The sequence below is a fragment of the Notothenia rossii genome (assembly GCF_949606895.1).
Source record: "Notothenia rossii genome assembly, chromosome: 10".
Classification (NCBI taxonomy): Eukaryota; Metazoa; Chordata; class Actinopteri; order Perciformes; family Nototheniidae; genus Notothenia; species Notothenia rossii.
The window spans coordinates 15,834,929-15,847,948 of record NC_136908.1 but is presented as its reverse complement, the minus strand read 5'-3'; the positions used below and the strand labels follow the sequence as shown (position 1 = coordinate 15,847,948).

The window sequence follows — 13,020 nt, the reverse complement described above, 5'->3', positions numbered from 1 at the left end:
TATTCTCATCGACACACACTGTGTATTAATATACAGGTTTTTTCAGACGGTAAACACATTTCCTCTTTGTGCTTTTACTCCTCCGACCCCCTCTTCTCCTTTGCTACACTAAACTCATCATTGTTGCCATCATTCATTCTCTGCTGTTTCCTTTCTTCCTTCCTCTGCCTACTTTGTTTTCTTTGTCCCTGTTCCTTCAGGACAGGTTTTGTGTAATGAGTCATTTCATCAGGTTTCATTTTACAGCCCCTATTCATTCAGACTGAAACCACTGACCACTCTCAAGAAACGCTCCAAATAACTACACTTATAGACAAATTCATTGCCATTTTTTGTTTGGTTCACCAGCCAGTTCTTGTCAGCAGGAGAAAGTAACTACGACTGCAATTCAACACATTCGTAAGAAACAAGGTTAGCACCAGACACACTAGTTAAAACTGGTTCAGCCCTTTTTTTCTTTTTTCGTACGATTATTTTCTGCTTCTGTTCTCCACACAACCATAGTGATTTATGGTAATTATCCATCTTTGGGGTCATCCATCAACTGGTTGTTGCTAGGCGATGGGAGCAGCTGTTGTTTAGTCGGGGGAAGCTCCACTGTCAGGGGCAATGCAGGTGAATTTAAAAGACGCCATCGATGAAGAAAGGAAAAAACATGTTATTATTTTAGCTTCGGTTTTAAACAGCCTTCTGTCATGGCCACCATTAATGCACCAAAATAGAACGACTTTAATAATCAAAGAGGTGTGTAGCACAATAAAGTGAAAAATGGTTACAAAAAATATGCTAACTAAACGAGTTTTACTTCTTATGGACGGTAATGAAAGTGTCAATATTTGCTCTAGAAGAATTTGTTTAACAAATGACATCTGTCTGGTGCAGCCCACATTGAATCAGTGCTTGGCATTGGTTGTGTAAATCTCACTCACATCATCTTTAATTAGCATTAGTAATGCTTTATCTGTACTTCGCCTGAAGACAAACCAGATGGTTTGAAATGTGTTGTGCAGCACCAGTGCAATGTTCGATTGTTGGGCGTGGGGGGTTTTGGCAGAAAAGCCGAGCAGAAAGGGCTGGAATCTGCCGTGCCGATGATCTAATGGCTGTTGTTTCATCTCAGAGCAAGCAGGCACTGACAGTTCAGGGAAAAGGTGATTTATAGACCACAGTCACTGTCATGGCGTGTCGAAACTGGCTCACGGGAGATCTGAACAAACAGGGGCAGCAAGGAAGGAAGAGAAAAACAGAGGAGAAGAAACAGTTGCAAAGCAATCCAAGAAAGGATTGGAAAAATCCTTTCCTTTAAAACAAAACGGCTACAGCTTTCCCTAGATGTGTTGCTTTTTCACTGATATATTCTGTCAGAAGCTATAATCTCATTTACACATTTTGTACTCGTAGTGGCCTGATGAAGCTCAGGCAGAGGTAAAATGTACTGTCTTTGTGACCCATTTAAAAAGGCTATTAGCATAATATGAGTTCAAGTAATTGCAAATGACTTAGGAACATATGTGGAAGCCCTCAGGACAGTCAAAAGTTTAGGAGAAGGTCATTCTTCATTTTTTTTTTAAAGAGTCCAAAGCAGTGATACCTAGTGTGCAGTAAAATATCAAATCTTGTCTGCACATGTAGCTGCTCTCAATGTCCAGACTGTGCTGGCTGTTTTGTTTTCCCAAACCGGAAGAGTCGTGGAAGCTAAGAAGGATGATTTGTACAACACACAAGCTATTACAGGCCCCGGAGCTATTGTGCCATATGGTGGACTATTCCATGTGGGTAAGGAGAGGGTGGGGCCGTGGGATGGGGGGGGGGGGGGCTCTGTTAGGTAGGCTTTTACATGTCTGGTCAAGCAAGCTGTGGGTTACATTTTGGCTAATACATTTGATGTGTGTCTATTTATGGAGCTTTGTTCTGTGTTGCGAGGCAGTGGCGTTATTAAACATGCATTTGAATCTAACCCTTAAAGTGCTCTACTCCAAATGAACAACAAGATGGGTTTTCATTTTCATAGTAGGAAAACAAAAAGTAATCTTGATTGATCTAGAGTTTATATTTGAACTAAAGATGGTTGATGATGTTGATCAAATTATATCTGATGCAGAATTGTATGAAACGCCATACTGTTTGGTAGTTGTCGTCCATGGAGTATTCCAAAGAGAGTGTCAGGTCCTATGAAACCACAGCCACTGCTATTCAAGAGATAGAAAAAAAAGGCCAGAATGAGGAGGATAGGGGAGAGCAGAGAGAGACAGAGATTGCCTGACATACTAAGCATTAACATAATTGGCTTTTCTACATGATAGGACAGAGGAAATAATAATGTCATTTTATTTACAGCCTTCTCTCTGCTGAAACACACACACACTCATGCACGCCATACAGGTCAATGACACACACTGATCAGGCTTGTCCAAAGCCATCAGAGGTGAGTGGCAGGGAATGGAGGGGCCGGTGACAAAGCGAAACGGGAGAGAGAAATAAGACTGCCACGGCAGAGCTCCCATTTTGAAGGGCCACTAAACGGTGTGAGGGGGCCTCGCCGGCCGCCCCGCTCCAGATGCAGCGCAGGGTAAATCAGCCGGGTGAGGGCTGGCGGAATTGGACATTAGCACTGCAAATGAGAGCCAGGATTGCCCTCTTCTCCGAGACAACATGAATAAATGAAGGGAAAGTGTGTGTTGTGTGTGTGTTGTGTGTGTGTGTGTGTGTGTGTGTGTGTGTGTGTGTGTGTGTGTGTGTGTGTGTGTGTGTGTGTGTGTGTGTGTGTGTGTGTGTGTGTGTGTGTGTGTGTGTGTGTGTGTGTGTGTGTGTGTGTGTGTGTGTGTGTGTGTGTGTGTGTGTGTGTGTGTGTGTGTGTGTGTGTGTGTGTGTGTGTGTGTGTGTGTGTGTGTGTGTGTGTGTGTGTGTGTGTGTGTGTGTGTGTGTGTGTGTGTGTGTGTGTGTGTGTGTAAGCAAGCAGAGAAAATAAAAAAAGGGTGTGTGTTCCAGTGCAATGTCACACTCTAGTTGTCTCACCTGGCCTCATGTTAACACTTAGAACTGGTCAGTGTGTCTGACACCAGCCGAGTGTTTGGCACAGTTTTAATTATTATGTGTGTGTCCAGGTGTTGTTTTAGATACGACTGGTGATGAGTTTTCTTTATTTTTCGATTCTATACCTTGCTTTAAAATATACATATTTGTTCTGACAAAAATCCAATTTATTATTAAAATAACTTGACTTTAATACGTTTAAGTTTAAATTGGCAAAATTATGCTTTAGATCAGTGATTGTGAGTATGCAATTCGAGTGTAAATAAACACAAGATTATAAATCTGGTGTGTGTGTGTGTGTGTGTGTGTGTGTGTGTGTGTGTGTGTGTGTGTGTGTGTGTGTGTGTGTGTGTGTGTGTGTGTGTGTGTGTGTGTGTGTGTGTGTGTGTGTGTGTGTGTGTGTGTGTGTGTGTGTGTGTGTGTGTGTGTGTGTGTGTGTGTGTGTGTGTGTGTGTGTGTGTGTGTGTGTGTGTGTGTGTGTGTCCTACTGTGGTGTCACCTGTCTGCAGCAGGATATCCTGGACTCTGGGCACAACAATAGTGACAGGCTCCAATCCAGATGCAGATGGCTTCGCTTTCCCCCCCACCAGCCACATTGCATCCCTGCATGCACCTGACACACTGTGACACTTGAAAAACACACACAAGTGATCAGCCACACCTCCTTTACACACACCTAAAAACTTGTGCACATAGCAGTCATTTCACTACTTTATCCCTCCTGAAATATAACACTTAGTTTGTTGGATGCTGTTGAACTTGTTTCCCTGCCACGTGTTTTTCTTTTGGGGAGATATGCGCACAAACACACACATTAGCGCACAACAATACACACACCTCTTGTTCGCTGGCCTATACACATCTTTTCTCCTCTCTTTTCAAAAACTTCCCCTCTTTTCCCTATCCTCCTTGACAGCACAAAGTGGGCTTACGTTTTTGACTGACAACCACAACAGACACCTTCCCCCAATCCTTCCCCTCCACCCCCGTTTTAATCCCCTCCCTACCCCTCTCTCCCTCCCTCTCCCCTTCCTCTTTTGTTCTGAGTGACGCTCGAAAGCCGCCGTGTCAGCATCTTTTCCATCTCTGATTGCCTTATTAGCCGGCGGTGGCACCCGCAGCTTTTCTGACACAGATGGTGAAGGAGGAAGCTCGAGCAGGGGGGGTGAAAAAAAAATGGCTGACTTGTGTTTGTTGTTGTTACTTTCCCATCCCACCTCCTCTCTGGCTTGTTTGCGTGGACACTGACACCTCGGGCTGACACTGACACACTCCTGACACTGAGGCCTGTCAAGGCAACATACGGAGGATGGCAGGGAAAGACTAGAATTTAATGTCAGTGTGTTTTCTGTGTCTGAATGTGTGTGTGTGTTTGTACTGATGTCAGGTTTCTCTCACTTTGTCAGCTAAGCGGCTTTGTCTTGAACTACTCTCCCCACATTGACTTTGAATAGGTTTAGTTTTGCATTTATTTCAATACAGTGGGCTGAATCTTGACAGGAAGGACGAGACGGGTTTAAAGAACGCTGTGCAGCTGCATTGCCAAAAGGTTAACATGTTCTAATTTAGTGACTAACTCAATTGAATTATTTCAGAGTGGCCTGAGTGTAATTGAAGCTTACAGTGAAGAGAAAGACGACCAATAGAATAGTTTAATTAAGAACAGGAACGTTGTACATTTGAGCACGTACGTTCTTTCTCACACACACTCTTTTACACACATGCGAGGCTGAGAGATGCAGCTGTTGGACCTCCAGCTTTTCCCAGGCAGCAGTAACTGGCACCTCACAAACATCAGGTATTATGTCCATTCCGATTATGGGATAGAGAACTACATGCTGTTTGAAGCTGACAGCACATCTGCCTCCTCACTGGAGACTGATTCTGGCACCTCAGACAAGCATCTTACGAGGAATGGATTGGGGGAGCTGCCTTAGCATATTTAACCCTCAACATTTCCCTCTCACTTCTTCTCTCTTATATTTCTCTCCTAATCTGGTTCCATTATCATATTTAAATCTTGTTATCCTCCTAGTATTGAGGAGATGTATTCCTTTTTGAATTGTTCATCTCGCTCATCTGAAGGAATTATAATGCAGATTTGATTTTTTTTTTTGTTAACAAATGATTTGTAAAAATTGTTGACAGTTACAAAGAGAGGGCAGCCATTTTCCACTGATACAATAAATCTCTCTCTTGTTTTAAAATGGCACACTTGAATCTGTGAGTACTCGGGGAGCACAGGCAGTAACAACACGGCTTGTCATGTCCACTGGCCGTTTCCGAGCACCACGCTGTGAGGACTTCCACAGTTGATGCCAAGTTGACTCCAGCCAACCATGGCTTGGCAGGGCTGATGCAGCTGGCATTTTCCTCCACTATCTCTTACTTGTGAATCCATAGCATGTGTGGCATGTTGGAAGAACAGAGCAAATCAAAGTCGGTAAACAGATCTGTGGAAGCTTTACAGCAGCAAAAATAGACATTGGAATACTCTGCATCGACTAGTGGCTGTAGGCTGCTCTTGCATTTTTTATTTGTTGATGAGGAAACATTTCTTAGAATTGATGAGTATTCTGAGATCTTGGCCCAAATGCAGTACATTCATCTTATTAACATATTGTTACATTGACTCTATTTCTAAAGGAAACATCAAAGTAAGTCATTAAAAGAGCAATCAGTGAGGCAGATGTTTCTCTTTCCTGTATTTTTTTCAATATTTAAGAGACAAAAATGTCTTCATTTCTATTGGGAAGTAACAGATACCACCACATGATTAATAACTATCATCATCGCTTGGGATTTGTTCTCTGTATGATATTACATTTGTGCTTGTTTTTAGTTTTTAAACTAAGCAGAAGCATTCCAGTGGCTCATCTCTGCTCTCTACCCTTGCTGAGATGTAGTGTTCAATAGCTTCATTAGGCAGCGCAGTGAAGAGGACTATTTGTCATTGTCAAGATATGGATGTTTGCCACTTTATTATTGCAGACCTGTGTCCTCTGCTGGGACAATCGACACAAATCCTCGTTAGGTTTATTGCACATACTACACTCATAAAGTAAGGGCGGTAGATGCATAATTTGTCTGATTTGAATGTATGAAAGTTATATTTACAAACAATATCTAATGTCCCTTTTCCTCTCCATTGTGTTTTCCAGTTTACGGACCAGAGGATGAATTGAAACTGGATAATATTGATGAGGAAGAACATCTGCAAGATGATGGCCTTTCCCTGGATGGTCAAGATGCAGACTATCTTTACCACGATGACGAGGACGCAGGAAATCGTTATAGCTGCGAAAACTCTCCACTCAGCAATGGCACCAACCCGGACGCTGGGTACGCCTCTCCACTCAGCACCACCAGTGATCATCTGGTGGACCTTAAGACCGTGTCCTCCTTTGACGACCAGGAAAAGGTAGAGGAGAAGACAGGGGAGAGCACAGAGTCCATTAATGGTCTCTCAATACAGGACAGTCTGGCAAAAATGAAATCTGTCTATGCAAACTTGATCTCGGATGCCTCCTGGTCCAGCATTGCTCTTGACATGCTAAAAAGTAAGCAAGGGAACAATTACCCAGCGAGCAAGGACAATGGGAGCAATCACAAAGGGAGCAATGGGATCCTGAACAGTCACAGCCCAGGCAACATCCATCTGAAGAGCAGGTCGAGCAGTAGCAACCCCTCAGCCTCTACTAATATTACCATGAGCAGCACCACAACCAGAGCAGTGTCGAGCAACAGCAACAGTGGCACCAGTGTAAGCTCTGGCAACACAGGAGGATTGGCCTATGACTGGCACCAGGCAGCGTTGGCAAAAACCTTTCAACATACCCCATACCAACTCCTTCCTGAGCACAGCCTTTTCAGCACCGTGCAGCTTTACAGGCAAAACAGCAAGCTCTATGGCCCCGTGTTTACAGGTGCGAGCAAGTTCAGGTGCAAGGACTGTAGTGGAGCCTATGACACTTTGGTCGGCCTGACGGTGCACATGAACGAGTCGGGCCACTACCGTGATGACAATAAGGATAGCGAGGATGATAAAAGCAGGAGGTGGTCCAAGCCACGTAAGCGGTCTCTGCTGGAGATGGAAGGCAAAGAGGATGCCCAGAAAGTTCTTAAGTGCATGTACTGTGGCCACTCCTTTGAATCCTTGCAAGACCTCAGTGTTCATATGATCAAAACTAAACACTATCAGAAAGTGCCTCTAAAAGAACCAATCTCAGCCCTAACTTCAAAGCTGGTACCCCCAACCAAAAAAAGAGCATTTCACGACTTGATGTCCCCGAGCTCGCCAGAGTCTGTCTCCTCAGGCATACACATGGGAGAGCATCCTAGAGACCAAAGAGTGACCAATCCTTATGTCACTCCAAATAATCGATACGGTTACCAGAACGGTGCCAGTTATACTTGGCAATTTGAGGCACGCAAGGCCCAAATTCTCAAATGCATGGAATGTGGCAGTTCACATGACACCTTGCAGCAGCTGACAGCCCATATGATGGTCACAGGACATTTTCTGAAAGTAACCAATTCAGCCTCTAAAAAGGGGAAGCAGTTAGTTTTTGATCCTATCATTGAGGAGAAGTTTCAGTCAATTCCTCTGCCACCGACTACCACACGACTCCCAGCACCCAATGGGAGGTCACAGCCCGGCTCCCCACGGCCGCCCACTGCCTCTGAAGAGAAAAATGAAGCAATGAGAGATGAAGAGGCAGAGGAGGAGAAAATGGAAGCAATGGAACCAGAGAAAAAAATAAAAGAAGAGAAAGAAGATCTTCCCGAAAAAGCTGATAAACCTAAAAAGATCAGATCTTACCAATATCTTAGAGAAGAAGACTTGGAAGAGGCCCCTAAAGGGGGCTTGGATATCATAAAGTCTTTAGAGAATACAGTTTCAAGTGCAATCACCAAAGCCCAAACAGGCTCACCAACCTGGGGTGGATACCCTAGCATTCATGCCGCCTATCAGCTTCATGGATGCTTTAAGTCTACTTTACCATCATGTGCACAAGTCCAGCCTCTGTTCAGCAGCAACAGTTTGAAGCTACTTTCCTCTGACTTAGGCACACTGATCCATTCACCTAATAGCCCCTCTCCACCGCCCAGTCACAAGAGCAATGTGCTGGCCATGGAGGAGCTGGTTGAGAAAGTGTCAGGGAAAACTTCAGTAAAGAGTGAAATGGAGGAAAAAACTGTACGTAATAAGTTCAGGTCAACAAAGTCTCCAATGCCAAATCCTAAGGACAAACGGGCTTCACCCATTCCAGAAAAAAGCTCAAGGGCAGGAAGAAATACTGTAGTCGGGGACCAGAATGAATTGAGACGGAAAGAAGGAGAGCAGGCAGAGAGTAAAGTACAGGCGCATATAAAGAGTGAAGTTGATTCACCAAAGAAACCTGTAAGCAATGGCTGCAATAACCTGAGCATCATCACTGATCACTCACCTGAACAGCCACTTGTGAACCCTCTTAGTGCTTTGCAGTCTATCATGAACAACCACTTGGGGAAAGCTGCAAAAGTGGCTACTCCATTTGTAGACCCCTTTGCAATGCTTTATAAGATCAACAACCACTCTTCTCAGATTAGGTCAGCAGAGCCCGTGAGCCAGTGCTGCGATGAAGAAGATCAGCCCATGGACTTGACAAAATCCAAAACCACCAACGGAAGTACGCCCAAGGGTGCTTCTACAGCAAACAACAATGGCAGCGTCAGCAACAGCAAACCATCTTACAAAGATTTCTCACAGTCCTCACCTCCGCCTCTACGGGAGAATGCTTTGATGGATATTTCAGACATGGTTAAAAATCTGACGGGCCGTTTGACACCAAAATCTACAACCCCTTCTTCTGTCTCTGAGAAGTCAGATCTCGATGGCTGTTCTTTTGAGGATAGCCTGGAGGAGTTGTCCCCCATCCAAAGACGGAAGGGTCGACAGTCCAACTGGAATCCGCAGCACCTCCTGATCCTCCAGGCTCAGTTTGTCTCATGTCTTAAGGAAACTCCTGAGGGGAAGTTTGCGATCAGTGACTTGGGACCCCAGGAACGGGTCCACATCTGTAAATTCACTGGACTCTCCATGACCACCATCTCACATTGGCTGGCCAATGTAAAATACCAGTTAAAGCGGACAGGTGGCACAAAGTTCCTAAAGAGTATTGACTCCGGCCAACCTCAGTTTTTGTGCAATGACTGTGCTTCCCAGTTTAGGACTCCCTCCGCCTACATTCACCATTTGGAGTTCCACCTTGGGTTCACCCTGAAGGACCTCTCAAAGCTTTCCATAGATTTATTAGAGCAGCAACCAGTTAGCAGAATAGAGGACAAGACTTTCAGTTCCTCTGGACTTACAGAAGAAGACACTGGCTCAATATATCAGTGCACACTGTGCAATCGGACATTTGCGAGCAAACATGCAATCAAATTGCACCTTTGCAAATCACACGGAAAGTCGCCGGAGGACCACATTGTCTTTGTGAGAGAGTTGGACAAACAATGAAGATCAAGCTGATAGCATGACAGATTACTGTTGCACTATAACTCTAAGCTACAATCTGTCACAACAGATAATGCCACACCTGTATTGAATATTGTTACAACACATATTGTAATGACAACATGGTAGCTTTAATACCACATACTGTAATTATTCTGTTATCCATAAATGGCAGGATCTTGCACTGCAGAGGCTCAAAGCTACATTTTCAAAGTAGAGTTTTTGTTGACATACACGTACCAAATTGGTGCAGGGGCCATGGCACTATAGTCACTGACTGATTGTTGCTTTCCTAATGCACTGCATCTTATCTGAGCCTTTGGGAAAAGTCCATCTGTTTTAAAACTGGACTCTTATTTTGATGACTGATTTTGAATGATTTTTTTCAAGATGAATATATTTCAACAAAACTTGCATCTTATTTATGAGACAGTTCGTGCATGTTTTTACGTAAACAGTAAACATATTATGTCTTACTAAATTTCAACCATAATGACATTTCCCTGTTTATCAAATTGCAGGTTTGGCTGTTTAAATGAAGGTATATGGTTATAAAAGTAGCCATCTGAAATAAGATGTTCTAAAGTATTAAGAATATTTCAGCACTTTAAGTAAGTGTACATTGATGAAGAAATGTGTGTCTAAAATGACAACACATAACCCTTTTGAGTTTTAATTCCCTTGTTCAACCTGGCAGTTTGGGGGACAAACTATAATATTATATTGTTTTTGCCATTAAATCACAGAAAATCTTATAAAATGTTTAGCATATTTGTTTCTCTAGTAAAATATAATTTTCTGGTTGTTTCAACATGTACAGTATTTGCGTTAGTAGGCTACCGATTTTATTATTGTGAAGCTACAGTTGTAAAATTAATGAAGTTTCAAAGTTGTTGTATGAATAATCAGCAAGTGTGTATACATGTATTTCAGCATATCTTGCTCTTTGCAGTTCAACATTATTTGTACTGTGTGCATTTTTATAATGTTATTTTCTTGACTATAATGGGGGTAAATGTATGAAACTACAGAATATTGTCCGACCACATTGTCCTTTTTCAGTGAAAAGTAGGTCCTTCAATGTGGTTTACATAAAATGAAAGATTTTACCTCCGTCTGCTCTGATGCACGGTCCTGTACATAACATTGAAAAAATAAATTCTCACCCAATGATAGATTTGCAGGTTTTATCATCAACCCAATTATTCAGAATGGCATTCTTTTATCCTGAAATAAACTCCATGTCCTGGATTACATTTCTGTGTTGTTTGAGTGATTTTGGAAGAGTGTGAAATCCAGACAGACCAAGAATACAATATCATACGACAAGCTTTGAAATGGTACTGCATCTTTAAGAGGAAAAACAGTTTGTCAGACTTTTTATGGATGTGTGTATAAATGACCTCTTCCACAATTCAAAGGAGCGCCAGTTTCAACAACTCAGGGGACTTTTGGGAGAAACATTCAAACCCGGCATTAATAACCTCCCATTTTTCAGCTGGGCTTGATTTTGATACACCGACAGAGCCACCATCTTAGCTGGCTTCACTGGGAAAAACAGTGACGGCCACAGGAAGTCGTCCAAATGTGTATTCTCATATGGGCTTGCTGCGATCACTGAACCATCTCTCGGTCCCACTGAGGGAGCAGCAGTTGTTCATGTTAGCAACAGCCCTTCTTAATCTCAGCAACTTCCATAGGAACTGAAGTGTTGAAGCAGCGTTCCCTGCAACAGGTTTCAAAGCTCACCCTGCAGGGCCGGGATCTCTGACTCTGACATGGCTACAAGCTCAGCAGCCTCGAGTGCCAGATCTTCAGTCCCTTTGGAGAGGAGGAGAGCAGCTCCTTCCACACTGCAGTTAGAGATGAACAGGCTGAACAGGAGAAACAGACTGCTGGTTTGAGTCCACTGCTGTGCCGCTGAATGATAGCAGAGGAGGGTTGTGAACCAACTCAGAGCTCAAAGAATGGTCCACATCTTCCAGCTGACAGTTAAAACTTTACATGTCTAGCGGAGAAGGCCTCAGATAGATAAGTAATGTTGTTAGTTCTTGTAAAGGGACAGTTTCAGCTCATATCTACCAGTTCAATGTACACTTTTAATGCAATTTACAAGACCAACAACTCTTAATACTGGTTAATTAAATCACACTTTGTTTTAGTAATTCATCTATAATATCATATATTACATTTTGTATTTAAATATGCATGACAAAACAAACAAACCTTTTACTTAAGACTTTAAATATAGATCATAAATAATAACAATGCTGCTTTACGGGATGTTATGTGATGAACTTATACTTGACAAACACTTATGTACTTGACTTCCTGTTGACCCGGTTAGGGTTAGGTTACCTATCTTTACACCTTGTTTCTTACAGATTAAACAAACAAGACTCAGCATCTTAGTTGAGCTTCAGAGGTGCTGGTAGGTGGATCTTGTTTCTGCTAAGCAATGCTAACTTCAAGAAGAGCTGCTGGCGAGAGTGGTATTGATCTTTTCCTCACTATCTGATAGAAAGCCAATTAGCCTATTTACCAATGAATGAGACTACTTTTTTTAGGGCAACCTCTTTAGCAGCAGGTTTCTTCTTGTGGGCAGAGCAAAAGTCTGGCTCAACTGGCTGGTAGGAAAATGGTCAAAATCACCCTGTAACATACAGTTCAACACTATCGAGTGAAAACTGAGCACAACATTTCTAATGCAACCTGGTGCACAAAGTGTTAAATGTGAGGTGTTTTAATTCAGACACCAAATCAGTGAATGTGTATTAGCAATTTCAAATAGAGACATAATCCCTATAAAGGGGAAAAAAGGGAATAAAACATTGTCGTAAAAAAACAGGATTTGACTTTATGGTTTAACATAGCGCTACGCTTTATAGTTCAGCTAGTGAGACACCTGATAAAAGAGGCCATGGCATGTCTCCACTGAAGGTATTTAAGTCGACATGCTCCCACCCTACGCAGCTCTTGAACACTAGCCTGAGGCGTTTTCCTGAAGAAACAATAGAGTTCCAGAGCCTCGCAGCGCTGTTCCTCTGTGTGGCGGGGAAACACTCGAAGCAGCAGACGAGGAGTACAGAGAAGAGTCACGCACAATAGAGGTGCCATATGATAGATGGCAGCGTGCAGGAGCTAATGTAGAGAAAGTTAAAGAATATATGCAACAAGGAAGACTGAAAACCAGACACATAATAAACATGATATATATTTTTCTTTCAATATAAATTGACAAAGACATTTTATGTTCAGAAAAAAAGTCAGAAAAGAGCATAAAACACATTTTAACTTTAAAGAATATCCTAGTTTACTGCATGACAGAAAACAGTTACAATAGCAGATATATTTCATATAGTAGGCAACACATCATATTGGTTTCATTTGACTAACCGAGTTAGCTCTGTGGAGTATCTAACACAAGCTGTCCCACTCAGCCTCGCTCAGTGAATACATGTATTATGATGTTGTCGTTGTATCAAACA

General features: G+C 42.7%; 1 protein-coding gene across 2 annotated transcripts in view; it reads left to right on the top strand.

Annotated features, from left to right (window-relative positions):
• The window catches only part of tshz1 (teashirt zinc finger homeobox 1), a 28,206-nt gene extending 17,418 nt beyond the window's left edge, over positions 1-10,788 (top strand). For both annotated transcript variants that reach the window (XM_079655322.1, XM_079655323.1), the window contains one exon: positions 6,195-10,788. In XM_079655322.1, coding sequence (XP_079511448.1) covers positions 6,195-9,535 — 3,341 coding nt within the window. In that variant the 3' untranslated portion in view covers positions 9,536-10,788. The remainder of the gene's footprint in view (positions 1-6,194) is intronic.
• The last annotated feature ends 2,232 nt before the right edge of the window (positions 10,789-13,020 follow it).